We start from the raw sequence: 26158 nt of genomic DNA, 5'->3' as shown, positions 1-26158 counted from the left end.
CCGCTAGAGGGAAGTCTCCGGGGTGGACGGGAACGGTGGGGCAGCCGCCAGTCAGGAGAAGCGGCCGAGCAGGTTGGCCCAGGCCCGGAAGGCTGAGGACCCGGTGTGTCTTGCAGAAGTGGCAGTGCGTGGAGGACGCCTCGGGGAAGCTGAAGCTGCACAAGTGCAAGGGCCCCGCACGGCCCGGGGGCAGGGCCGTCTCCAACCTGGTGCCCAAGTACTACGCACAGGGCGGCGAGGCCTGCGTCTGCGACAGCGGGGATGAGCAGCTCAGCCTGTCCGGACGCCGGAAGAAGCTCTTCAAGAAGAGTACACAGGACGGGAGGGGAGGGGATCGGAGGGGAGGGACCGCACCTGGGCAGCCCTAGTAGTTCCTTCAAACGGATCCACATCCCACCCCCTCTCGATCCACCCGTCCCAGGGGGCAGAGAGTAATAAGAAGGAAGGTAAGTTGACTGTGTCCAGGGCCAAGAAGAGCAGGACCATGAAGAGAAAGTGAGGAGAGAGGGATACGGCCCCGGACCACGTGGTGGGGCCCCTCTGAGACTAGAAAGAAGCCCCCGGAGGGTTTTGAGCAGAGGAGCCCGGATCAGATTTGTGTTTTCAAAGGATCCCTCCAGCTGCACTCCGGGCACTGGACGGGTTCACTTGCAAAGTGGCACAAAATTTCGAGTCACCCAACGTGCAGGCTCCCAGCCGAGGTTGGGCCAAGGTGGCGCTCTGCCTTCTCCCTTCAGCCCTCATGTCTATTTAGTGTCATGTTTGCGGTATTTCGTACCTTTTTTTGGTGACTTCCCTATCTAAAGTGGCCCCAAGGCGGCGCTGACATCCTGTGTCGGGTCCCCAAGCCCAGGGCGGCTGTGATGTGCGTTATGGAGGGGACACGTAAGTGAGAAAGCTTCGTTCAGGCATGAGTCTTGGTGCTGCTGCCGTGAGTTCAACGTCGGTGAATCAACACGTGCGTTAAATCGGGTGTCTTTATTTTTTTTTTTATTTACTTATTTATGTATTTATTTTTGGCTGCACTGGGTCTTCGTTGCTGTGCACGGGCTTTCTCTAGTTGCGGCGAGCGGAGGCTACTCTTCGTTGCAGTGCACAGGCCCATCACTGGCCGTGTGATGGCTTCTCTTGTTGTGGAGCACGGGCTCAGTAGGTGTGGCGCACGGGCTTAGTTGCTCCACGGCGTGTGGGATCTTCCCGGACCAGGGCTCAAACCCGTGTCCCTTACAGGCAGATTCTTAACCACTGCGCCACCAGGGAAGCCCAAATCGGGTGTCTTTAAACAGACATGACAGAGACACACATGCAGTAAGGCCCAGTACTGATGGTGGACAAGCGTGTTGTGACCCGAAGCTCGCAGGAATCTTACCCCGTATTTCCCCCAGGAGCACTGGTTCCACACTCGCTAGTTCAGCATCAAGGTGACGCTATAGAACAGGACCACCGCGAATGACGGGAATCGACTATACAGTTGACCCCGAACAATGCGGGTTTGAACTCCACAGGTCCGCTTGCACGTGGATATTCTTTGATAGTAAATACTACAGTTCTCCACTGTCTGTGGTTGGTTGAATCCACAGATGCAGAGAAACCACGGATACGGGGCTCTGACTATAAGTTATACACAGATGAACCCCACGTTGTTCGAGGGTCAACTGTACTTTGCAAGGAGGAAGAGCCCCCCCCCCCAACTGGAGAAGCTGCCTTAACCTTCACCCCTCCCCCCAGCAGGGGCTGAAGAAGGACAGAAAGTTAGAAAACCAGCCAGCAGAGGAGGGGAAGGGGGGACCTGGCTGCAAGACTCAGCTGTCACACTGGGTGGTCATGACCCCGTTCTGAGGGTCAGCTTCCCTGGGAAGCACGCTCCCCGCCGAACGTTCAGATAAGGATGCGCCTGGGCTTTGAGGATGCTTGGCAGGTTGCTGGGTGCCAAGGACTCGGCGTCAGTGAGATCCAGTCCCCTGGCTAGCACGTCTTGCTCCCTGACCTAATGGGAGCCAAAGCCTAATTGGAGATTTTAGTTCTGTTTTCTTTCACTGTGGTACAACATGCATTATCTAACACTTACCGTCTTAACCGTTTTTTAAGTACATTGACATCGTTGTGCAACCATCATCACCATCCATCTCCAGAGCTCTCTTTATCTGGCAAAACTGAAACTCAGTACCCATTAAACAACAACTCTCCATCATCCCTCCCCTGGCAACCACCCGTCTGCTTTCTCTGAATTTGACCGTTCTAGGTACTTCACATAAGCAGAATCACGCACCATTTGTCCTTTTGTGACTGCCTTACTTCACATGGCGTGATGTCCTCAAGGTGCATCCTTGCTGTAGCCTGTGTCAGAATTCCCTTCCCTTTTCAGGCTGAATCAGATTCCCTTGTAGCCTAATTAGAGACTGGGTGTCTGGCGACAGACTGAGGTCTCTTCCTGTCTTTGCAGAGGACACCTTCGTTACAGAGCAGGTGTGTCTCCACAACAACTCGGCTGCCGCCTCAAGTGGCGCATCCCAACTGATGAGCCCCCATTATAATTCCTCACAAGCTAATTAGTAACTACTAAGCTAATCTTTTTTTAGCGGATAAAATGATTGGTTGAATTACACAGCTAACATCTTGCTTCAGCACGTGGCACACTGGGTAATGTTTAAGTAAGACAAGAACTTGCGACTCAGTTAAGCCTTTTTTTTTTCCCTATTAATTCTTAGAGGAAAGAAAAATGCACCTAAATAACCGAGACTCGGCTCAACCCAGGCCCTCCTGGGAGGACAGTGTGACATCACAGCCCTGTCTGATACGCCCCTCACAGCATCCTGGGAGCAAGGCGAGGGTGGCTCCTCACAGCAGACAGGAAAGGTCAGCTCACACGGCCACCTGGGCGACTTGGGCCCCATCGCCTGGCCCAATATTCTTCCTCCTGCACGTGCCTGCCAGCAAGATGGTCTCCGTCACTCCTTTCTGAGCAGCCAGCCTAGAGCAGGGGTTTTCAACTGGGGGCGATTTTGCCCCCCAGGGACACTTGGCCGTGCGGTGACATTTCTGGCTGTCGTAATCGTGTGTGATGGGCAGCGGGAGGGATGCTACTGGCATCCAGTGAACGGATGCTGTGGACGCTGCTAAGCATGCGGTGAGGTACAGGTCAAGTCTCCCACAGCCAGGATTTATCCGGCCCCAGTGTTGCCAGTTGTGAGGTTGAGACGCCCTGGCCCAGAGCAGCTCAGACCCCGGCTCCCCCTAACCCCCTGGGCTGTGGGCTGTGGGCTGAGGAAGCAGGCAGAGCAGCCAACCCAGAACAGAGGGAGACCCAGGACCCAGGGGGAGGAGATGAGGCCTCGGGGATGGGTCCAGGTGGCCGGTGTTTATTCATTTCTTCTCCCAACAAATCCGCAAGCCCTGCCATATGCCAGCTGCTGAGGTTACAGAGGTGAACTTGAGAGACACGGATCGGACCTCGTGGGCGAGACCAGGTGTCAGCAAGTTAACAAAGTGGGAAGATCACTTCCCTGGGTGCAAAATGCACGGAGGAAATGAAACAGTGGTGTGACCAGGTGGAGAGGGGCGGCAGCTGTAGGGTGGGTGGTCGGTTGACATTTAAACGAGAGCCAAGTATGTAGAAGGAACAGGCCATGTGACTAGCAGAGGGGAAGTGCTCTAAGTCAGGGGAAGAGGAAGTACAAAGTTCCTGTGGGTCCCACCCCAGAGAGCGGGCCACACTGCCTCGGGCTTCCCAGGCCTGGGGAGGTGGGAGGGCCCAGCTGTGACCTTGGGCGAGGATGTCACAGCTGCAGTGTCCCTAACTAGCAGAGAAGCTGCTGGATGCCAGCTTCCAGGTGCTGAAATATTTAGCAGGTCTGTTTCATGTGAAACTCCAAAGAGCCCTGGAAGGCGGGTAGCGTCATGAGAACACAGCTGCTTGGAAATTAACTCATTTGCCTGTGCGTTGGCTCAGGATTTGCACCCAGGCAATCAGAGTCCAGAGCCTCAGCTCTTTTTTTTTTTTAATAAATTTATTTATTTATTTTTGGCCGCGTTGGGTCCTCATTGCTGCGCGCGGGCTTTCTCTAGTCCCGGCGAGCAGGGGCTACTCTTCGTTGCGGTGTGCAGGCTTCTCATTGCAGTGGCTTCTCTTGTTGCGGAGCACAGGTTCTAGGCACACAGGCTTCAGTCGTTGTGGCACGCGGGCTCAGTAGTTGTGGCTCACAGGCTCTAGAGCGCAGGCTCAGTAGTTGGGGCACATGGGCTTAGTTGCTCCACGGCATGTGGGACCCTCCCGGGCCAGGGCTCAAACCCGTGTCCATTGCATTGACAGGCGGATTCTTAAGCACTTGCGCCACCAGGGAAGCCCCCAGAGCCTCAGCTCTTGGCCACTGGGTTAGGAAGTGCCCCGTTCCCAGTACATGTGGTAGGGAGGGCACCTCCAGGACCCTGGAAACAAAGACACCTAGGGTGACAAAGAGAGCAAGTGGTGTGGCTTCAGTCCCAGAAAAGGTGTACACCAGGGCTGGCAGGTTTTTGCTGTAAAGGGCCGGAGAGTAAATATTTGAGGCTGTGGGAGCTAAACAATCTTTGTGTCAAATGCTCCATTCCATCACTGTGGCAAGAAAACAGCCAAGGACTCTGCAAATGGTTGAGAGTAACTTATGTACAAAATCAGGCAGAGGGCTGTATTGGGCCTGGAGGCCATAGTTTGGGGACCCCTGGGTGCATGGCTGGGGGCGTGGAGAACGCCAGAGCAAGCAACACAGAGGAGCAGAAAGAACCCCCTGGGTCTGCTTCCTGGGCCTCTTAGGCAGGGGTGTCCTCCTCCCACAGGGAGATCAGCTCAGTACTGTGTGCGTTTCGGGCCCAGGCACTATGGCTTCATGGAGACTGAACTCAGGGAGGAAAAAGCCAAGGAGAAAGCTGCCCGGAGTCAGAAAAGGCCCAAGGCTTTGTCAGAGAAATGCCTCTCCTGGACCTGGACCCCCAGATCCTTTGGCCCATGAGACTCTGATACAAGGAGGAAAGGTACAAGCCACCGCCCCGGGGTCGGGGGGTTGGGGGATGTGGCGCAAGACCAGATCCTGGAGCCCTGGCCTGGGCCCTGCGGAACAGGGAACCCCTTCCTCCCTTCCTGGGCCCCACCACCTGGCCTCCAGCCAGTCCTCGACCTTTGGTCGCCACCTGGTGGTCATTAGGAGCCCAGCAGAAACCCGGGTCGGGCCTGGCTCCAGGCCCTGCTCCAAAAACAGATGGATGTTTCAGGGCAGCGGGGGTTACAGACTTGAGGCCGGCCTAGGTCAGACCTAAAATGGGAGGAGGAGCGGGGACTGTGGCCAAACGGGAAACACTCTGCCCGTAGGAAGAGGCAGCGCATCAGCTCCTGCCCCGCCATCCACGCTGACGGTGGGCCCGGTGTGGGCGGCACATCTCCCGTTTTCTCGTGAGAAGCTGGAAATCTGTGCTCCTCCGTTACCACCGTCCCCCAACCCCTTTTTTCTGAAGTGTTAGCAACTTGATCAATTTTGTCTTTTAATATACAGAAGATACGAGAAATCTGGGCTCTGACTTGAGCCTGTGTTGAGGAGGGGGAAATTTACCCCCTGCCCCTCTCGAGTTCTCTTGGCTGGTCAGATAATTAACTTACACAAGACTGATGAACAGAAGAAAAAAGTTAGTTCATACACACAGAGGTCTCATAGAAATGGGACCCCAGAGCGACCAAAGCACGTTGTTTACACATCATTTTTAGACAAGGAAACAATTATTTGTGAAGATGTAAGAGCAAAGGTACTTGGGGCAGCAGACTAATGAAGGAGGAAAGTTAGTTTATACAGCTTTCTTAGCCTTGAATTCCCTGACTCTGGTGATAAGGATGCTTTCTCTACTCCTGGTATAGGGAAGGGACCTTCACACGGGAGATTTATTTCCCACTTTTAGGGGGGAAAGAGGAGGGTCAGTGTTTTTTTATGTTTTCTTTGGCCACCAGCTGTTTCTTAAGTAACTTTAATTCAAAAGAACCAGTATGCCACTGTGGCATATCTTGGGGTGACCTGCTCTGAGCCCCAACCGTAGCCTCTAAAATTGACCAGGAAGTTTCACATTTTAAAAGGAGGGTTGGTGGCCATGGAGAGAGAAATCAGGTTAGGAGCTGAGTGCTAAGAGCTCTGCAAAGGGAGAAAAGAACGGAGATTAGAATGAGGATGAACAAACAAAAGAACAAATCGAAGCCCCTTCTCCACCCCCATTAAACCAGTCCCTAGTCCTGGCGTAGGTCAGTCCAATGACATGGCCGTGCTTCCCTCCACTGATGGAAAGAGTTAACCTTCTCTCTTACTAGAGGTAAGGTGGACACTCCTTGTCCCAGTTGGGTTACACAAGAGCAGTGTTTTCACCAGTGATGCACAGACGACTCCTTGCTGAGCTCCTTTAAAGCTTGGTTCTGCCAGATTTCTGGTCCACCCATATATATAGTGTGGTATTGGGCAGCTTAATGAGGGGAGCACCTGGTGAGCCATCCAGGACACTTGGCGAGTTGGCAGATGTTTTTACTAAAAAGGGTAGTGCCAGGGTCATTTCCAGTCTCCATGAGAGGTTTGAAGATGCCACCTGTGGAATCAAATCCCTGAGTCTGACTGCAGTACTGTCCTGGCCTGTCACTCAGGAAAGGTCCAGTGTTTGTTTTCAGTGCAAAGGGAAATTTTTCACCTATTGTTTTTAGCCTGGGTGAGGGACAGCCCTTGAGCTTCTATAGAGGTTTTCCGGGGCCCCAATAACTCCCCAGAAGGAGAGACAGAGCGATGTTTTTCAGTCGTGGATACCATTCCCTGTCATTGAACCATCTTCTGTACCTAGTCCACAGTGTGCACACTGGCAGGAATGCAGACCAGCTCAGGGGCACTTGTACCGTCTAGATGTTGACACAACCAACAGTCAGATTGATTGATTAACGTGGCCAGGCTTTGGTAAACTGGCACAACGGGGTGTTTGGTTTATGCCTGACCTGTTGACAAAGTAAAGGTTACTAAGCAAGACACAGGTTGGAAAGGAGCCCATAGTGGAGACTTTTAGAGGGGAAGTAGGCTAGATAGACAAGCACGCTCCGCTCAGCCTCCTGATAATGATAATGAATGTGGGAAAGTGGTCATTAGTAAGAGAAGGTGCATGTTTGTTTGTTTGTTTAGCGTGTGAATATATAGGGAGTCTTAAAGGGGGGGAATAGGTAAAAACGAAGTTTTTTTAATTGATTGAAGTATAGTTGATTTACAATGTTGTGTTAATTTCTGCTGTACAGGAAAGTGATTCAGTTACACGCACACACACATATACACACATACACACATATATATATACCCATGTTTTTTCATACTCTTTCCCTTATGGTTTATCTCAGGATACTGAATATAGTTCCCTGTGCTATACAGTAGGACCTTGTTGTTTATCCATTCTGTACATAATAGTTTGCATCTACCAACCCCAAACTCCCAATCCTTCCCTCCCCCACCCCCTCTCCCCCTTGGCAACCACGAGTCTGTCCTCCATGTCTGTGAGTCTGTTTCTGTTTCATAGGTATGTTCATTTGTGTCATGTTTTAGGTTCCACATATAAGTGATATCATATGGCATTTGTCTCTTTCTGACTTGCTTCTCTTAGTATGACAATCTCTAGGCTCATCCATGTTGCTGCCAATGGCGTTATTTCATTCTTTTTTGTGGCTGAGTAGTATTCCATTGCATATATGTACCACAGTTTCTTTATCCATGCGTCTGCCGTGGACATTCAGGTTGCTTCCGTGTCTTAGCTATTGTAAACAGTGCTGCTGTACGTAGGGTGCATGTATGTTTTCGAATTCGAGTTTTCCACAGATAAACGTCCAGGAGTGGGACTGCAAGTGAAGTTTCTTGATCCATGATCTTGGGAAAAGCTGTCTAATTCGTGATGCCAGCTTCTTCCAGGCCTGGGAAGTGGCCCTGGAAATCCTTACTTTGAGGTCACCTGTGGGGACTGTCTCCCGGCTGTTTTGAGAGCGACGGTCTAGGCCAATTTGGCATGACTTGCATGAACCCGGGAGGATTTTCCCTTTATTCTGGTGGTAACATAGGGAGTGTAGGTAGATAGCAGTACCTCATAACGTCCTTCCCAGAGAGGTGACAATGCATGTTTTCTTCTAAAGTCCTTGATGTAAACCTGGTCTCCTGGTCAAAAGGGATGTCAGGGTGTCAGTCGGGGAGGCCACGCCCCTTTTCCCTCTTGGCAATAAGCTTAAAGTACACTAGTCAGTTCTTGTAGGCAGCTGGTCAGAGCATCAAATTATTCACTTATGTTCCCACAATGTCCACTTAATCCAGAAATAGAAAGTTTAGAGGCATGGGTTATCCAAGCACTATTTCAGAAGAGCTTAATCCATGTATCCTGTTGGAGTGTTCCTGATCCTTATACAGGCCAGGGGCAAAGCTTCTGACCATTTAAGCCCAGTTACTTTCCAGAGCTTTTCCTAAAGTCCTTTTATATCTAGATTTTTATGTCCCACTTGCCCTGATGGTGGAGTTATGGTACAGAGTATGGAATTTTAATGAGTACCCCAGAGATTTTGCAAGCAGATGGTTTATCTCTGCTATAAAATGAGTTCCTTGGTCTGATTCAATCCATAAAGGGATGTCAAAATTAGGAAGAACCTCAGTTATTAAGTTCATTACCACTGTGTGGCATCACCACATCTAGTCGGATGGCATTCCGTCCTTCCACTAACCATGTAAAAGGTAACCAAATAGCAAGAATAGCCTAAAGCTGGGGGCGAATCTGTAAGATCTGTTTGGAGTGCCACAAAGGGCAGTGTGGGCCTGGTAAGACTTCCTAGGGCACGCACACCGATTTCTCCCAGAAGTTAGGCGCAATTCACTAGTAGTGCACTGGGAAATAATTTGGTCAGAAATTCCATGGCTGCCAGGGCAAAACCACTCTCCTGTCTGCACAGTACATCTCATTTGATGGGAGGTAAGCTCAAGCCACAAGGTCAAAGGAAAAGGAACTACCGGAAGTACATGTGGACCAGTGTCTAATTTATCTGAGCATTGTTTGGTACCTTTTCTGTGTCCATTTGTCCTTTTTAGATTGTGGGGCATTTGCCTCATAGTTAGTATCGGTCAGGGATAAAGGCAGGTTTAAGAATTGGGTGGAGAGAGGATAAAGGGGGCATTTTGAGCTGCAATTTTAGCAGCTCTTTCCGCCCTATCATTTCCTAAAGATAAAGCATCAGTCTCCTGAGCAGTGAACAACAGCAGCGTTAGAAGCGAGGTGACTAGCTTGTAACAGGGCAGCAATTATATACCCGTTAGCGCCAGGAGGACCTGCGGAAGTCAGGAATCCATGGGATCTCCAAATCGTACCAACAGCATGGCGGACTCCAAAAGCATCTTTGGAGTCTGTAAATGGTGGCAGTTTCCCCTTTGCTCGTCTGTGTGCTCCAGGAAGAGCGATGAGTTCAGCCGCATGGGCTGGTCTCACAGTGGGCACGGAATATGCCTCACGTGGTTCACGTGGGGAGCCACAGCATAACCAGTTACTATGTTTCGCTGGAAACGTCGTTTACAGGAACCATCACAAAATCGAAGTAAGTCTGGGTTGTCTAAAGGGATGTCTGAGAGAGCATCTCGTGGCTCTGAGACCGTTCCTGTAGTTGCGAGGCACTCGTGTGGCATGGAATGGGGCTCTCCACCATCAGGGAGGGGGGTAAAGGAGCCAGATTTAGAGTATTAATGATGGACGGTGATGGGTAGATTAAGAGCCTGCTCACAGGTGGTCTCTCGCCACGCAGAGAAGTGCTGCATCCTGTGAACTTGTAACATAGCAGACACAGCATGGGAAACAGAGGTGACTGGGGGAGCCTATGGTTAGAGCACTGGCTTTGTAGTCAGCATGGCCACGTACATAAGGGGGGGCGTACCTGGTGCCGTAGAGTCTAACTGACATGAGAAATACGCTGTAGGACTTAACTGAGGCAAAAGGCTGTCCTAGAATGCCAGCAGTAATCCCATCATTTCCATGGCCAGTGTAGAGGAAAAGGTTTATCACGATCAGGTAAGCCAAGAACCAGAGGTGTGGACAGAACTAATGTAAGGCTTCGTAGGGGAGCAGAATTTGCTACCCTAAAATACATCTCTTTGGCATATTATCTTGAGCTGGTTATTCTCTAGGAAACAGCAGACACGGGAAACTGAAAACCTAGTAGGAGTTGCCCTTTTGCAAGAAACATTGACGTCTGTAAGGGAAATCTCCATTTGTAACGGTGTCTCCCTCTCTGCCCCTGGAAGAGGAGGTTGACCAAATCTCTGGAAACTCTTCTCCATGGAGAGGGCCAGGGCTTAAATCTGTGTCACAGCCGCCCTTGTTTACTGTGCTTTTCCTGGTCGCCTCCCCTGACTGGATCTCCCACCCTCTACATCCTCTTTTGTCTTTGGCTGAGGGTTTCAGGTGAGGGCTTCCAGGTTTTTCTGGGTTTCTCCCATGGATACATTATTAAACATTTGTTTGATTTTCTCCTGTTAACCTGTCTCAAGTCAACTTAATTCTTAGACCAGCCAGAAGAACCTAGAAGGGTAGAAGGAAAACTTCTCCCCGACGGCTATGCCAGTCCTTCTTACCGGTCTCCCTTGAGAGGTAAATGCAGACAAGGTGTGCGTCAGGAGCATGGGATTGAAGAGGAATCTGAGCAGAGCTCAGATTAACCAGGCTGGGTCAGCAGGAGTCGAAGTGAGGGTAACAGCTGGGTTAGGGACCACAGGGTGCCCGCGAGTTACAAGAGTTTATGGCTCTTAGGGCTTGTGCAAATCGAGAGATTCGATTCCCGTCTGGGCCTAATTTACCTTCTTTCATTACAAATGTACCTACTTTCACTTGGAGTGTGACAAGGTGAGGAAGTAAAAACAAGCACACCCAGCTCTAAGAGAGTCTATCATAGGGTTAATTCCTCACTTTGTATCTCTTTGCAGAGAAGGGACCTGTTTATTTTTCTTCCAGGTCATGCATACAGGCTCAGCACTTGGTAGCAATCCAACTTCATTGGCATGTGTGGCCCAGGGACTAGTTGGGACATCTGTTAAAGACTCACCCTCTTCAGAGGAATTTAAATCAGGACGAGTTTCTAATAAGGAAAGTAGATCTGGGGCTTGGTCTGAGGGCAAGGAAATAAAAACGCCCTTCTGATTACATTTTAGAGGAGCATCACATTTACGTAACAAATCTCTATCAAGAAGTTTGCTGGGGAGCAGCTGGAAATTAGATATGATGGGTGTTAAGAGGCCCTAAAAGATATTAGGGTGGGCTGAGATGTGGGTAATGTAGTAGGTTGTCCAGAGACTGACTGTATAGAATCAGCAGTGACAGGTTGAGATAAATCCTCTGAGCGACGGTAGAGAAAGGCACACGGGTGTCAATTAAGAAATCCAGTTCCCGATCCTCTATTTTAAGTAGCCTCTGGGGTGCAACTGAGGATTGGCTGACCCCGTCATTTGAGAAGGAATTGTCCCTCAGAAGGAGAAGAATGAACTTTCTGGGCATGCTGGGGCCTAGGGGGATTGTTTCTTAAACTTTCCTTTCTCTTGAATGTAGGACAAATTTCTCTTCCATTGTCGTGATTTCTTAGAATATCTGCAGTTGTCTGGAGGCAAACAGGAAGAGCTCTGTGTGAGCCTGGAGCTACTCTCAGAGTCATGCTTTTGTTTTCTATTCTTTTTTTTATTGAAGTATAATTTACAATGTTGTGCTAGCGTCTGGTGTACAGCGTAGTGATTCAGTTTTATACATATATTCTATTTAGTTCCCTGTGCTATAGAGTAAGACCTTGTTATTTATCTGTTTTATGTATAGTAGTGTGTTATCCGCTAATCCCAAACTCCTAATTTATCCCTCCCCCACCCCCTTTCCCCTTTGGTAACCATAAGTTTGTTTTCTATGTCTGTGAGTCTGTTTTGGAAATAAGTTCATTTGTGTCATATTTTAGATTCCACATATAAGTGACATCATGTGGTATTTGTCTTTGTCTGACTTACTTCACTTAGTATGATAATCTCTAGGTCCATCCATGTTGCTGCAAATGGCATTATTTCTTTCTTTTTATGGGTGAATATTATTCCATTGTATATGTATTACCACATCATCTTTATCCATTCCTCTGCCAGTGGACATTTACGTTGCTTCCATGTCTTGGCTATTGTAAATAGTGCTGCTATGAATACAGGTGTGCATGTATCTCCTTGAATTATAGTTTTGTCTGGGTATATGCCCAGGATTGAGATTACTGAATCATATGGCAACTCTATTTTTAGGTTTTTAAGGAACCTCCATAATGTCTCCCGTAGTGGCTGCGCCACTTTACATTCCCACCAACGGTGTAGGAGGGCTCCCTTTTCTCCACACCCTCTCCAGCATCTGTTATTTGAAGACTTTGATGATGGCCATTCTGACCGGTGTGAGGTGATACCTCATTGTAGTTTTGATTTGCATTTCTCTACTGATTAGTGATGATGAGCATCTTTTCATGTGCCTATTGGCCGTCTGTATGTTTTCTTTGGAGAAATGTCTATTTAGGTCTTCTGCCCATTTTTCGATCGGGTTGGTTTTTTGTTACTGAGTTGTATGAGCTGTTTGTATGTTTTGGAAATGAATCCCTTGTCAGTTGCATCGTTTGCAAATATTTTCTCCCAATCCTAGGTTGTCTTTTTGTTTTATGGTTTCCTTTGCTGTGCAAAAGCTTATACGTTTGATTAGGTCCCATTTGTTTATTTTTGCTTTCATTTCTATTGCCTTGGGAGACTGACCTAAGACAACCTTGGTACGATTTGTCAGAGAATGTTTTGCCTGTGTTCTCTTCTAGGAGTTTTATGGTATCATGTCTTATATTTAAGTCTTAATTAAGCCACTTCGAATTTATTTTTGTGCATGGTGAGAGGGTGTTGATTTACAAGCAGCCGTCCAGCTTTCCCAACACCACTTGCTAAAGAGACTGTCTTTTCTCCATTGTATATTCTTGCCCCCTTTGTCGAAGACTCATTGACCGTAGGTGTGATGCTTTTGTTTTCCTAAAGGTTCAAATTGCAAAGCAAGAATTGTTGCTTTTAATTCTTTTTTTTCTGCATTCCTGGAAACTATTTTCGAAGAATGGAGCTCCAGCCTCCATTATTACACTTAGCAGTAGCCTAGACCAACCTACCACACTATTGTGAATTTGCTTTCTGATATCAGGGAACAGTTTCCCATTAGAGCAGATATGAAGAGATTCCTGTGCACTGGGGCTTCCAAGTTAAAGGCAGTGTGCCTTTGAAAAGTTTGCATGAAATGTTCGAAAAGGCTTTGGGATGCTTTCCTCCCGAGTACAGAATTCAACCTTAAACTAATTAACTTTAGGGGGAAAGGCCTCAAATATCGCTCCTGTCAAATCTTGACTGTCAGCCTCCATCCAGCTGAGCCTCCTCCTGGTCATTTGCAGGCCTAGGAGAGGTTCCCGCATTCAGGGGGAAAGAGGTGGAGTCAGAGTGTTTTTTAATATCATTTTTTTCCCCACCAGCTGTGTTTCAAAGAACTTTAATTCAAAATAATCAATATGCCATTGTGGCATCTTGGGGTGGCCTGCTCTGAGCCCCAGCACCTGCACGCCCTCAGTTTTCCATAGGTGACTTAGAGCTTAGGAAAAAACACCTCTCAGCCCCGCCTCACTGCCCACCCTGTGGAGAGCATGCAGCTCACTGCTGGGGAAATAGACTCTGAGAAGATCAGTGACCTCCCCAAGCCCCCCCCCCCTCCCTTTTCTGTCTGGGAGAATGTGCTGCTTGGCTCTTTTTTACCCAGTTCAAATTAATGGGTTTTTTTTATCTTGTTTTGTGGAGTTTTACTGCAGTATAATTAACATGTTACATTAGTTTCAGGGGTACAACATTGTGATTCGGTATCTGTATGTATTGCAAAATGATCACGCCAACAAGTCCACTTAACATGGTTACAAAAAATTTTTTTCTGGTGATGAGAACTATTAAGACGTATTCTCTCAGCAACTTTCAAATATGCAACACAGTATTATTATTAACTATAGCCACCATGCTGTACATTACATCCCCAGGACTGACTGATCCTGTAACTGGAAGTTTGTACCTTTTGACCCCCTTTGCCCATTTCGCCCACCATTCCTACCCCCCACCCCCCCCATTTGGCAACCACTAATCTGTTCTCTATGAGCTTGGTTGGTTGGTTGGTTGGTTTTAGCGATTCCACAGATAAGTGAGATCATATGCTATTTGTCGTTCTCTGACTTATTTTGCTTAGCATAATCCCCTCAAGGTCCACCTCTGTTGTCGCAAACAGCGAGATTTCCTGCTATTTGATGGCTGAGTAATATTCCAGTGTGTGTGTGTGTGTTGTGTACGTGCCGCATCTTCTGTATCCATTCATCCATCAGTGGACACTTAGGTTATTTCCATATCTTGGCTATTGTAAATAATGCAGTGAACATGGGGGTACAGATGTCTTTGAGTTAGTATTTTTGTTTTCTTCAGATAAATACCCAGAAGTGGAATTGCTGGATCACCTATCCTGGCTGTCATGTAAATAGAATCATACAATGTGTGACTTCTGTATCTGACTTCCTTCACACATTAGTGTTTTTGACATTCGTCGGCATTGTTGCTTCAGTTCTCTGTGTTCGAATCCTCCATCGTGTGGATGTCCCAGTTTACCTATGCACAGCTCCTACTTGAGATTATCTCAGGCCAATTCCTTCTTAGCTCTGGGACTTCAGTTTCCCCAAGTGAATCACCTTGAGGTCCTTTCCACTGGGGTCCAGGGCCCACTTTCCCGGTAGGTAGGTTTCCTGAGCCCCCCAGTCTCGGGCAGCACTGAGGCCCTGGCTTGGGAGCACAGCCCTGTCTGAATCAAGAGTCTGCTGCCCAGGGAGCCTGGCCAGCCTCCCAGCCCAGCCACCCCTCTGACCCCACAGAGTACAAGGCCAGCTATGCCCGGAATCGCTCCATCCGCTCAGTGGCCGTCGAGGGGCACCACGTCGGCCTGGACGACTGGTCCCAGCCCCGCAACCTCACCAAGCGGCACTGGCCAGGCGCCCCTGAGGACCAAGACGACAGGGACGGCGGGGACTTCAGTGGCACCGGGGGCCTTCCGGACTACTCAGCCCCCAACCCCATTAAAGTCACACATCGGTGAGAGTCTAGGGTGGGGGTCGGGGGGGGGGGCTGGACCTTGGCAGGGGTGCCCACATCTCTTGGGCCCCTGCCTGGGCCCCCTCAATGCCCCGAGGGCCCCACGTGACCCCTTCTCTCGAACAGGTGCTACATCCTGGAGAACGACACGGTCCAGTGCGACCTGGACCTGTACAAGTCCCTACAGGCCTGGAAGGACCACAAGCTGCACATTGACCACGAGGTGACAGGAGTCTGGGCTGGGAGGGTTCTCACGACCCCGAGCTCGGCGGGGCCACCAGCCACAGCCGGAGGCAGGGAAGCCAGGCCCAGGGGAGGGAGGCCCCGCAGAATCCTTCACCAGGGCCGGCAGTGTCGGTCCTGGCCTCAGACAGACAGCTCCTGCCGGATTGGGGTGGGGGGAACAGCACAGCCACGTCGTACCCCTTTGTGATCTACAAGATGTTCACACCACACTCGGCCCTTCCAACAGGCCTCGGGGGAGACCTTGAAGTCCCCCATGGGCTCAGCGGGTTCTCGGGCAGGACAAGACAGGAGAATGACCCACAGTTCCTTCAGCAGGTGGAACCAAGGACCGCCCCCCCCAGCACCCACAGACGCGCACAGTGGCTGGGAGGCCCCGCCAGGCCAGCCCTGCTGACCCAGCCCCCCAGAGGCTCACGGCCTCCTCTCCTGCTCCCTCCCTCAGATCGAGACCCTGCAGAACAAAATTAAGAACCTGAGGGAAGTCCGAGGTCACCTGAAGAAAAAGCGGCCAGAAGAATGTGACTGTCACAAAGTCAGGTGAGGAGGTAGCGGGAAGGCCCCGAGTGCTCTTGCGGGATCACTCTAGAGATGCAGCATCCCCTCCTCTGTGACTCCTTTCATTATTTTTATATCCCTGTCTCCTTGCTTAGGATAGACATAATTAGTAATAATTCCCCGTTGTCAGCCACTGGGCAGAAAGCACCGCCCCTCGGGTACCACCCAGATTCATGCACTGCTGACAGGCAGGCCCTTGATTGTGGAGCCAGTTCCCGGGAGGGAAAAGTGCCTCTGCTGACTGCCCTTCCGGGAACAGCCCACGTGGCCCAAGGCCCAGGTTACCAGCTCAGGGAACCCGCAGCCCAAGGGTCTGAACTCGCGAGCAGTGCCGTCCAACAGAACCTCTCTGGTGATGGAAGCAGCTGTATCTGTGCTGCCCCGTATGGTAGCCACCAACCAACCACACGTGGCTACTGAGATCTGAACTGCGGCCACTGTAGCTGAGGAACGTATTGGTAGTTTAATTAAAATGGAAATAGCCACATGTGGTTAGTGGCTACTGTAGTCACTGCTGCCTTTCCAGAAAGGGCTTTTACAAAATATGGGTTCCCCCAGGGCTGGCCCTGAGCAAGCGTGAGGTGGGCGGGGGCCTGGGGGCAACCCGCCTGGAGATGCTGAGGCTAAAGCCACGCAGAGCCAGGCCCAGCCTCCAGACTTGGTTAACTCGCCTCTACCCCGACCTTCTATGTCTGGCTGAGGCCTTCAGCCGGGGGCTCCCAGGTCACGTATGGAGGAGGAGCTGGGCAGGCAGGGGGCTGCCACCCAGGGGATAGTACCTCCCCAGCACCGCCCCAGAAGGAGAAACAGGGATCCCAGAGAAGCGCAGTTCGCAGCCACCCCACGGTGTGGCCTTGGGCACAGTGTCTGAAAGCCAGGCTGGGGGTCTGTTGCAGTTACCACACCCAGCACAAAGGCCGCCTCAAGCACAAAGGCTCCAGCCTGCATCCGTTCAGGTAAGGGCAGCGGCGGCCGGCCCTCCCTTAAGCCAAAACAAACGAGGACAAGCCAAGTCCTGGCCTTTCCCTGGGAGGCGCAGAGGCCCGACTGCCAGATCAACAACGAGCAGGGGTCCGGGCGCCCCTCTGTGGCCAGAGCGGGTTACTGCAGGGCAGGGCGGGACACAGGCCCCAGGGGCGGGTGTGAGCAGGAAGCGCCCTAGCCCTGTGCTGCCGCAGGAGCTCACGTCGGACGACAGGAGCCTCGTCTGGCCCCAGCCCTGCCAAGGACCAGCAGTGCGACCTGGGCAAAGGCCCTTCCCTTTGCGAACCCTCCAGGGCCATGACCCTGGCTCCCTGGGCAGGAAGAGGCTCCAAGGTGGGGTCAGGGGAGGTGTGAGGGTTGCGGCCCTGTGTGCCCCTAGGAAGGGTTTGCAGGAGAAGGACAAGGTGTGGCTGCTGCGGGAGCAGAAGCGCAAGAAGAAACTCCGCAAGCTGCTCAGGCGGCTGCAGAACAACGACACATGCAGCATGCCCGGCCTCACGTGCTTCACCCACGACAACCAGCACTGGCAGACGGCACCCCTCTGGACGCGTGAGCCAGCCGGGCCCAGGGCAGGGGCGGGGGGGGGGGTCCTCCCGGGGGTCCCAGGGACCCAGTGCCCCCCAGCTTGTGAGTGTTTCCTGGACAGACCCTGAGGTTCTTTCAGGAACAGGTCCCCCAGCAACCTCAGGGGTCAAGTGCTCTGCCAGGAAGGGGCTGGCAGCCAGGGCCTCTTCGGCTCAGGGCGTGCTCTCCTCCCTGGCAGTGGGGCCCTTCTGCGCCTGCACCAGCGCCAACAACAACACATACTGGTGCATGAGGACCATCAATGAGACCCACAACTTCCTCTTCTGTGAATTTGCAACCGGCTTCCTGGAGTACTTTGATCTCAACACAGACCCCTACCAGGTACGGACAACACAGGCTGGAGAAATGGGGCCCCTGCCAGGTAGGCCCCCCAGGGAAGTGATAACCGGTTTTTCAAGTCCCACTGAGTCCCTAAGACAGCAGAATTGAGTTGAAGCCACCAGGAAGGCTGGGACTCTGTGTGCCATCTGCCCTTCCTGCGTCCGGGTACAGCCTCTTCCCTCCAACTTACGCACCTGGCACAGTTCCAGCAGGTTTTGTGGGATCTTGGGAAGACGCCTAGAACTTTGGAGGCTCAGGGGTCCTTAGGGTCAGGCCAAACCCTACAGATGACAGGCCGGTAACTAACACTCAGGCAGCCCTTACTCCGCGCTTCCCCTATATTAACCCAACTGAATCCATGCGGGACTGAAGCGGCCACGGAGCCTGGTGACTGGAACGTGCGTGTCCCTCCTGAAACAGATGGTCACAACCCAGCTTCAGCGCTAGAGCTTCTCAGTAGCATGGCCTCGGCATTGCCCGTTCTTCCATGTTTCAAGAAAAGTCTGAAAGTAATCTTTTACACGATTTGTAAGTGCAAGCAACTCGATTGTCTTGTTTTGCTCTAATTACCGTACAGGCCACCAGTCTTTCTCCTTTGATAGGTCATCCCTGTATTTTACAAAAGGGGGTGACAGAGCTGGTAGGTTAGTGGGTCACCAGCGGCTCCCAGACCAGGTAAGGACAAGGTCACTCACCCAGCCCTTCACCAGATGGCTTCTTTTCCATCAAGAGGACCTGAGGGGCTGTGAAGGAAGGCTGCTTAAAAATACAGGGCTGGGTTCCAAGCTTCTTTCCAAGCTTGGTAAATTTCCTGACCAGTGGCTCCAGGAGTTCAATGTGACGTACACAGAGGCGGTTTTTATTTTGAGATTTCATGCACGTGGGGCTAGAAGCAAAAGGTAGTTCTAACTGTTCCAAACCCCAGCTCTTGTGGAAGTAGAGGTCACCATCCCTTCACACCTTGTATTCCCCACCTGCCTGAAGTCAGTCCCCCAGATGGTAGAAGGGGGCTGGGTGGGGGAGTCTTCACCTCACTGATAACCTACCTTTTTTCCAACCAGTTGATGAATGCAGTGAACACCCTGGACAGGGACATCCTCAATCAGCTACATGTGCAGCTCATGGAGCTGAGGAGCTGCAAGGGTTACAGGCAGTGTAACCCCCGGACCCGGAACATGGACCTGGGTGAGCAGGTGCCCCAGCGTGGTGCGGGGTGACCACAGGAGGGGACGGAGGAGGTCCTGTCTGAAGAGGGAACCCAGAGTCATCAGGAGTTGGTGAATTCTCACCAGTAGCTATAATATCACCTTGCTAACATTCACCAACCATGTGCTACTTTTAGGATAAGTGCCATCACTTACCCATCACTGTAACCCACCAGGGTGCTAAGTGCTTTACATGCATTAACTGACAGGCCTCTGACAAGCCTCTGAGGTGAATCTGCTTGTCCTCGTTTTATGGATGAGTGACGTGACTGGGTCCAGAGCCCACGCACTTGGTCACACTACCACATCCTCTGGGAAATTTGCCGAGAGCCCACACTCGGGATCTCCCCGCTGCCCTCAGCTTTCTGTCTGCTGTAGCATAGGTGTTCCGTGCCCACATGTGGCTCCCCCGCTATGACCAAGGTCAGTGCTGAATGACTGCAGCAGGAGCCTGAAATCGATAAGAGGCCACGAGAGTGTAGGCGACCTACCAAGAGTCTTAGGGACAGCTCACCTGGTAATTCAGTCCCCTCTGTCTAGGAGCCACTACCAACATCATGGGTTTGTGACAAAAAAAAAACCTGAAGTGTTTTAAAGAAGAAAAAGAGGAGTTATAAAGTTTGTCCTTGCTTGTGCCACTTTTGCCCTTATTTACCTGTTTCCATGTCGTGCATTTCTCTCTCCTTTAGGACTGAAAGATGGAGGAAGCTATGAACAATACAGGTATTGCTTTTGCTTTTAAAGCCTGACAATCGCCCCATAGGGTGGCCCATCCTGTAGTCTAACCTCGAGGGTGCACGTGTGAGGTTGGGATGCTACCTTTCTCTGGTCTGCCAGGGGCCTAGCTCACCCACCAGCGATAGGTGTCCACTAAGAGACCTTCTCTGTCTAGTTCTTTGGGGGTCACTTTTTCTTTCTTGGTGACGGTTAACACTCTTTCTCCTTTTGACACTCGAAACCTTAGGCAGTTTCAGCGTCGAAAGTGGCCAGAAATGAAGAGACCTTCTTCCAAATCACTGTGAGTTGAGGAACCAGTTTACCAATAGACACCTGGCCTGATCCGCTGTGTTTTGCCGAGGCTGTTCTGCATGCGTGCCCTTTCTCACTTATTCCTCTCATCTGTTCCCATAAGAGGGGAAGCAGTCTTGTCAGTCTTTCCCATAAAATAACACACCTGGACATATTTCATGTTCTAGATTATACACTTTGTCTAATACGCCGTTGTTCTCCGCGTCGTCATGTGTGCTTGGTAAGCTCAAGGCCTTCCTGAGAGGCTGAGAACCATATCAGTCAGCTAAGTGCCAGGCGTCTTGAAGGCTGTGGCTGCAGAGGTGCTACTTGGTCCACCGTGTCAGCGGCAAGGTGGCCTCACTGAATAGTTTCCAAAACATCCGTGCTACGAACTCCAGGGCCAACAGAGGCTGGTAGGGGCCAGGAGGCTGTGGCAACCTGGAGAGGTCACTCTGGTCTGAAGAGAGTGGAATGGGATGCAATTTGAATCCTCTGCTTCATCGAGAAAATCCAGATATGTGTGAGAATTTGTTAATGTTGGCAACTCATCTGACATGAAGTTACCATGCAGGCCAACCAGCCCCCTTGGTGAGCTGCCATTTGCAACCTGTGGCCTATTCATTTCTGTCTTTATATGCATATAAACCTGTGTGGCTTTAACAGGAAAAATAATGGGCCAGTTAAGCATTTCTTTGGTGCTACCAGAGTGAAAGCACTTGATCTTTACATCTCACTTTCCCCTTAGCCACTATCCTATCTAGATCTTTAAATGACATCTTTGCCAGCCACTGACTGTGTAAGGCAACTGACAATCCAGATGATTAGGTGATAGCAAGCCCTGAGGGATCTAGAAATATTCCTTCTCAGCAGCCACATCCTTGAAGCGAAGCTGACTCAGCTGTAGGACCAATTAAGAAATCCATAAGCAGCGTGGTAAATGAGTTTGCTTTGTTCCACAGGGGACAACTGTGGGAAGGCTGGGAAGGTTAAGAAGCATGAGATGGACCTCCAAAAACAGAGGCATCACCTGTACAATGAAAAACTCTGAATGACTTCCAGCAGACCTATGATGTTAGCCAAGAAGCCTGAGACACACAGAATTCGCTTTCAGTCAACGTGGCAGATTCTGGAAGAGAAGCATCCAGGAGCAGTGAGACTTCTGGGAGTCCATTTTTGCCCCTGCTTTTGCTATGGATTATACCTCACCAGCTGCACAAAATGCATTTTCATATCAAAAGGTCACCACTAACCCTCTCTGAGAGGCTCACAAGGGAAGAACAACAGAGAGGTTTTCTTGGAAATTTTCCCCAAGGGTGAAAGTCACTGGAATTTTTTTTAAAGCACAGGGTAAGAACCACCCTGTTTTAAATCCTCTTATTCTTTTGGCCCTTCACAAAGAAGGAACTAGGAAGCAGGACAGAGGCAGGAAATGGGTGACCGAGTTTCACAATGAGTCAACAGCACAAAAGTCATAAATTTATACTTCACACTAGAACCCTGGCTGCCTCTGAAGAAACTGACTTCACTGTATATATGTGACTATTTACATGTAACCAGCTCGGGAACTTTTAGGGGGATTTGACTAATAAGAAAGCCCAGTTTTCAAGAGCGGTGGTGTCAATAAACGCTGTGGCCCATGTAAAAGAAAAGCCCGTGCAGTTGTAGACGTTCCTCTTCCTGACCAGATGCCATTTCTCCCAGGATTCCTTTGTTATCTGTCCCAGAACTGATGTTTTTTAAAGTCCTGCAAAGACATGAAGTTGATGTATGTCCCAAGTTTTAATAAAACTGTATTTGTAAAGAAATTTTGTAGTCTAAGTATTGTCAAACAACGTTGAAAACCCCAGCCAGTGACCAGCAGGTGGTGTGAGGGAACCTTTGACATTTTCTAAAAGGCCATTCTTAGGAGTCTTTTGGGTGTGTTTGGTTTTTTTTTAGTTAAAAAGCATTCAAGATACCACCAGTCAACACCTTTTTGGAAGGAGACACCATGGGTTTAGATGGTTTTTTAAAAGGGAATACATGGTTATAAATTGACTAGAATTTACCATACTTCAGGGACCTCAAAGGTAAGTCTCATATCACACCAGCTTTAGAACCCCGCTTTTTAAAAGTATTAACCGACTGCAAAGCAACTCACCTTATCCAGCCCTGCGTCGTATACCGGGTAGTCCAACGGGTAAAGGTAGCTGTCGGAACGCTAGACTGGGAGGAGGAGGAACTTCGGCCATCACCTGGCCCAGCACGTTTCTCCCTATCACACGAGCCCTAAGCGCTTACCTCGTGTAAGAACAGGGCCATGCTTTCCAGGTTTCTTTTAGCCTCACAGAAACTGCTACTGTTAACTGAAATAGGATTCCTTAGCCTTATCTCTTACCCTTTATCCAATCGGGATTTAAAAAAAAAAAAAAAGTGGCACACTCTCAGCCTTCAATTTTAAATAGAAACCTTTATTTACAATGACGTCCAAAATGATCAACAAAGGAGTCACAGCTTACCACTCAACCATAAGTTAGCCCATGTGGTTTGGATTCTTTGCAGTGTGGTTTATATTTTTTAAAAACAACATTTAATGTAAAATTGAAAGTGAATTCCTTCTCAACACTGTAAGTCAATTCCTGAGAATTTAAATATTGCTCAGAATGACGTGTCCATCTTCTGCAAAATTCCAAATATTGGAACGAGAGAAAGAAAGAGAAGGAAGGAGAACGAGAACAGCCTGCTCACGATGCAACGGTCTGCCTCGGGGCCACGTGACAGCCCCTGCTCCTCTGCAGCAGGGGAGAGTTCACCTACCCAAGAGGTTTTACTCCTATGAGCTTCCCACTTGTGAACAAATGCACGGATTCTGCAAATAAAAAGGGAACTGGACAGGCATATGGGTAGCTGGCAATCCATTCTGTTTACTTTCCAGCTGCATCTGTCTATGGATCGAGGAATTTATAGGACAGCGAGCCAGCTATGTTCTGTAGTACCCCGCCCCTATACATCCCCAACTCACCTTAGATATTAAATACTGACTAAGCAGTCCTATTGATTGATATTTACACCTTTCCATCAAGATGCACAGTTTAGAAAAGTGGCATCATAATATGAACATTAACAATGGATTTCTATTTGTTTTTTTTAAAGGAAGAAACGTATCTCCTTTATATCATTTTGATCTTTATAAAATATATATATATTTATATTTATATATCTTTGGATTCAGCAAAAAAAGTAGGTACTGGAAATATCTCACATTCTAAAAGCAGATGAAAACATTACTTACACTGTTCACCCAACAGATACTAAGGTTTAAAAAAGTGGTGGGGGTGAGGGGAGGAGGAGTGAGGAGAGGTAGGCAGAGGAGTACAAAGAGAATTATCCGAAAAAGATAAAACGGGAATAAAGGTAAAAACAACAAATTATCTCAAAGACCGCATCTATTAAAAGGAAACAGAATCTCAATTTGCACCAATAAAATGAACAAGTAGAAAATATAAAAACTTACAATAAACTTCATTTTTCTTCCATATAAAAAGGGGGTGCTGCCTTCCACTTAGCCTGGAGTCAGGACTGATTGAGGAAAAGAATCACAAAACTTTTTGTTTTTAATTAAAAGTCAAGAAAGGGTAAGAGCACCATTCTCTTTCTCCCACACACGTGTGACTTCAACAAGAAGGGTTCAGATACAACTGTGTCTAAAAAGACAGAGACTCTTATTCAGCTCTGCCTCCGTCTCCAGACCAGAGGATGTGTTATCTAAAAAGTACAGGCCACTCGGATGGAAGCTGATGGATTTATAATCTTAGATTTGTTTTTAACCAGGTGGGGGGAGTGTGAAACTCAACTCCACTCTAGTGGTGGTTCTGGAAACACAGGTTTCACTTACTCATAGGTCAAAGAAATTAAATGATCTCACCTTCAGAGACACCTACAAATATTGGCTAAACGTGTGAAAAAATTTTAACTGGCTCTCAGTTATTGCTAGGAAACGACACCAAGGCTGACAGACATTTGAAATTCACAGCTAGTCCAAAAACCCAATTTCATTCAACTGTTTGAACCTGATAAAGTAAACCAGGTAAAGGGAATTAAACTTGACTTTCTTCCCTATTCCCAACCGACAAGTGGCAGCAGCAGAAAGGGGCGGCGGCAGAGCAGGGAGGGAATGCAAAGGCGCCCAGTCAGACCTCGGCTCTGAATCGCATGAAACTGGCTGCTATGGAGACTGAACTCCTTAGGAAATAACCATGATGCTACTCCTCCAATTCTCGTGGGAAAACATCACAGTAGTGGAAGGACAAGACAAGCTGAGCAGACACCAGGAACCACACACTGAGGATTCTATGCCTGAGATCTCAATGTGGGACTCAGGTCCTAGCAACCAAAACCTTAGAGCACTCCTAAAATGGATGAGAAGACAACGTATTCACTTTCTCAAAAACAATACCATGAACTGCCATTTAATTTATGGACTGCTTAAAATCCAAGATTCTTCTTTGAAATCAAATTGCTTGATCTTTTAAAATCCTTGATATCTGGTTTTTTTTTTTAAAGTTTATTTCCCCGTATCTATTCTCTCCCCCGAAATGAACAAAGTGCTTAGTTCTGGTAGAGAAATTTTTTTAAAAAATTTAAATGTCTACATCTAAATGATCTCTTTAAAAAGCATTGAGATTAAGAGACTGAAAACAAGCGAGGCATCTCAGGCTGGGGGCAAGGAAAAGCTGTTGGCCACTGCCCCATCCCCCAGGCCACAAAATTCAGGGGATGACTTCTGTTGGTAACCTCACCATGCTGAACTTACTGAAATCAACGTTAAATATTTAGTTTCACAAACTCTGTAAAAATGAGTTGTTGTGACCTACAAAAAAAAGGTATATACATATTTTACATAATACAATATCTTAAAGGTCATATTTACAAAAGAAATTCTATTCACAGAAACACTGCGAAATTCTGATTCAGAATGCAGTACCTGGCCTTGGGTTTTCTGCAGTTTATTTTCAAAAAGCATTATTGCTCTACCATATAGGCAAAGGGTGAAACCAGTACTTTCAACAACAACAACAAAAATCATAGTTCCTGTCCAACAGATTAGTTTAGACAAAAACTAGGTATGTGGTTCACCGTTCCTCAAGACCTCGAGAATATTGCATTTATCCATGACTTTTTAAATAAAGTGCGCTCCGCGGCACGTTAGCATATGAAAAATTGCCACTGACTGCTGCAATTAAATACTGTCATCTACTTTCCCTTCTGCGATGCCACCTGACACCAAGGACAATTCCTGGAGGTGAAGTATTACAGGACATTAGGGGCAGATAAAAATGCTATTTAGGAAAAAGCCTAGGACAACCAAGAGTAGGGTCAGAGCAACTCAACACTATCCTTAAGGGAGAACTTGGAAATGCCCACTCCCGGGACAGAACCTGAGAGTGACAAAAACACTCGAGGTTGGGACCATGCTCTTCACCCAATACAGCAACTATCAAGAAACCGGATGTTCTAATCTCTTGATTTCTCCAATGTTCTCTGGCCCACCTACATTTTTTCCAAAGACTTTGGATAGCCAAGCAGAAAAAAGTTTCTGACACCGGACAGTTCTGTGATCAGTAACACTCCGCACCTCCAGAATCACATCCTGAAAAGGCAGAACGCCAAAAATATTTGTTTTAAACACCATGATACATAGGAGGGAAAAATAACAGGTAGATATCACGCTTCAGCTTAAAATCCAGTCCTGCCTGCTCAAATGACATCACTTGAAATACCCCTGATGGGGATCAAAGCTGGTCCTTTCTTCAAAGCTGGGTGCCTAGACAATGATTCTTTACTCCCAATAATCCTAGTGCAGTGTCATTTGTACAGTGATTTCCTTGGAGGTCCTGGTGTAGAGATGTCAGCAATATTTCTGTTGGCAACCAGAAGTAACATGAGTAAAACACACACTTTGCCCAACAGAAAAGAATCCATTATGTCTACACTGATGGCTTGCAACATGGCTCTGGCTGACTGATTCAGTTCTTAGGTCCCAGATTTCTGAAAGTATCAGCTGGCCCAATGCCTTCAAACCAAAAGTTTTTT

At 48.8% G+C, this 26158-nt stretch overlaps 2 protein-coding genes across 18 annotated transcripts in view; one reads left to right on the top strand and one right to left on the bottom strand.

Moving 5' to 3' along the window:
• SULF2 (sulfatase 2) overlaps positions 1-24125 on the top strand; it is a 163255-nt gene extending 139130 nt beyond the window's left edge. For 5 of the 8 annotated variants that reach the window (XR_016387938.1, XR_016387939.1, XR_016387941.1 and 2 more), the window contains 12 exons: positions 117-309; positions 14963-15179; positions 15306-15402; positions 15868-15962; positions 16877-16936; positions 17344-17513; positions 17728-17870; positions 18932-19055; positions 19765-19798; positions 20040-20093; positions 20272-20674; positions 21046-24125. Coding sequence is in view for 2 of the 8 variants with exons in the window: in XM_030762891.2 (XP_030618751.1) it covers positions 117-309; positions 14963-15179; positions 15306-15402; positions 15868-15962; positions 16877-16936; positions 17344-17513; positions 17728-17870; positions 18932-19055; positions 19765-19798; positions 20040-20093; positions 21046-21076 (1218 nt within the window). In the remaining 6 variants the exon portion in view is untranslated. Of the gene's footprint in view, positions 1-116; positions 310-14962; positions 15180-15305; positions 15403-15867; positions 15963-16876; positions 16937-17343; positions 17514-17727; positions 17871-18931; positions 19056-19764; positions 19799-20039; positions 20675-21045 lie in introns of all 8 variants that reach the window. The other 3 variants (XR_016387940.1, XM_030762891.2, XM_030762892.2) reach the window with 3 other exon arrangements.
• The window catches only part of NCOA3 (nuclear receptor coactivator 3), a 119027-nt gene continuing 115384 nt past the window's right edge, over positions 22516-26158 (bottom strand). For all 10 annotated transcript variants that reach the window (XM_089897023.1, XM_089897025.1, XM_089897026.1 and 7 more), the window contains one exon: positions 22516-25985. In XM_089897023.1, coding sequence (XP_089753149.1) covers positions 25974-25985 — 12 coding nt within the window. In that variant the 3' untranslated portion in view covers positions 22516-25973. The remainder of the gene's footprint in view (positions 25986-26158) is intronic.

The sequence above is a fragment of the Delphinapterus leucas genome, chromosome 15, assembly GCF_059928025.1.
Source record: "Delphinapterus leucas isolate spDelLeu-1000000601 "Yukka" chromosome 15, BTC_Dleu_Yukka2, whole genome shotgun sequence".
Classification (NCBI taxonomy): domain Eukaryota; kingdom Metazoa; phylum Chordata; class Mammalia; order Artiodactyla; family Monodontidae; genus Delphinapterus; species Delphinapterus leucas.
This window is presented reverse-complemented; position numbering and strand designations above follow the sequence as displayed.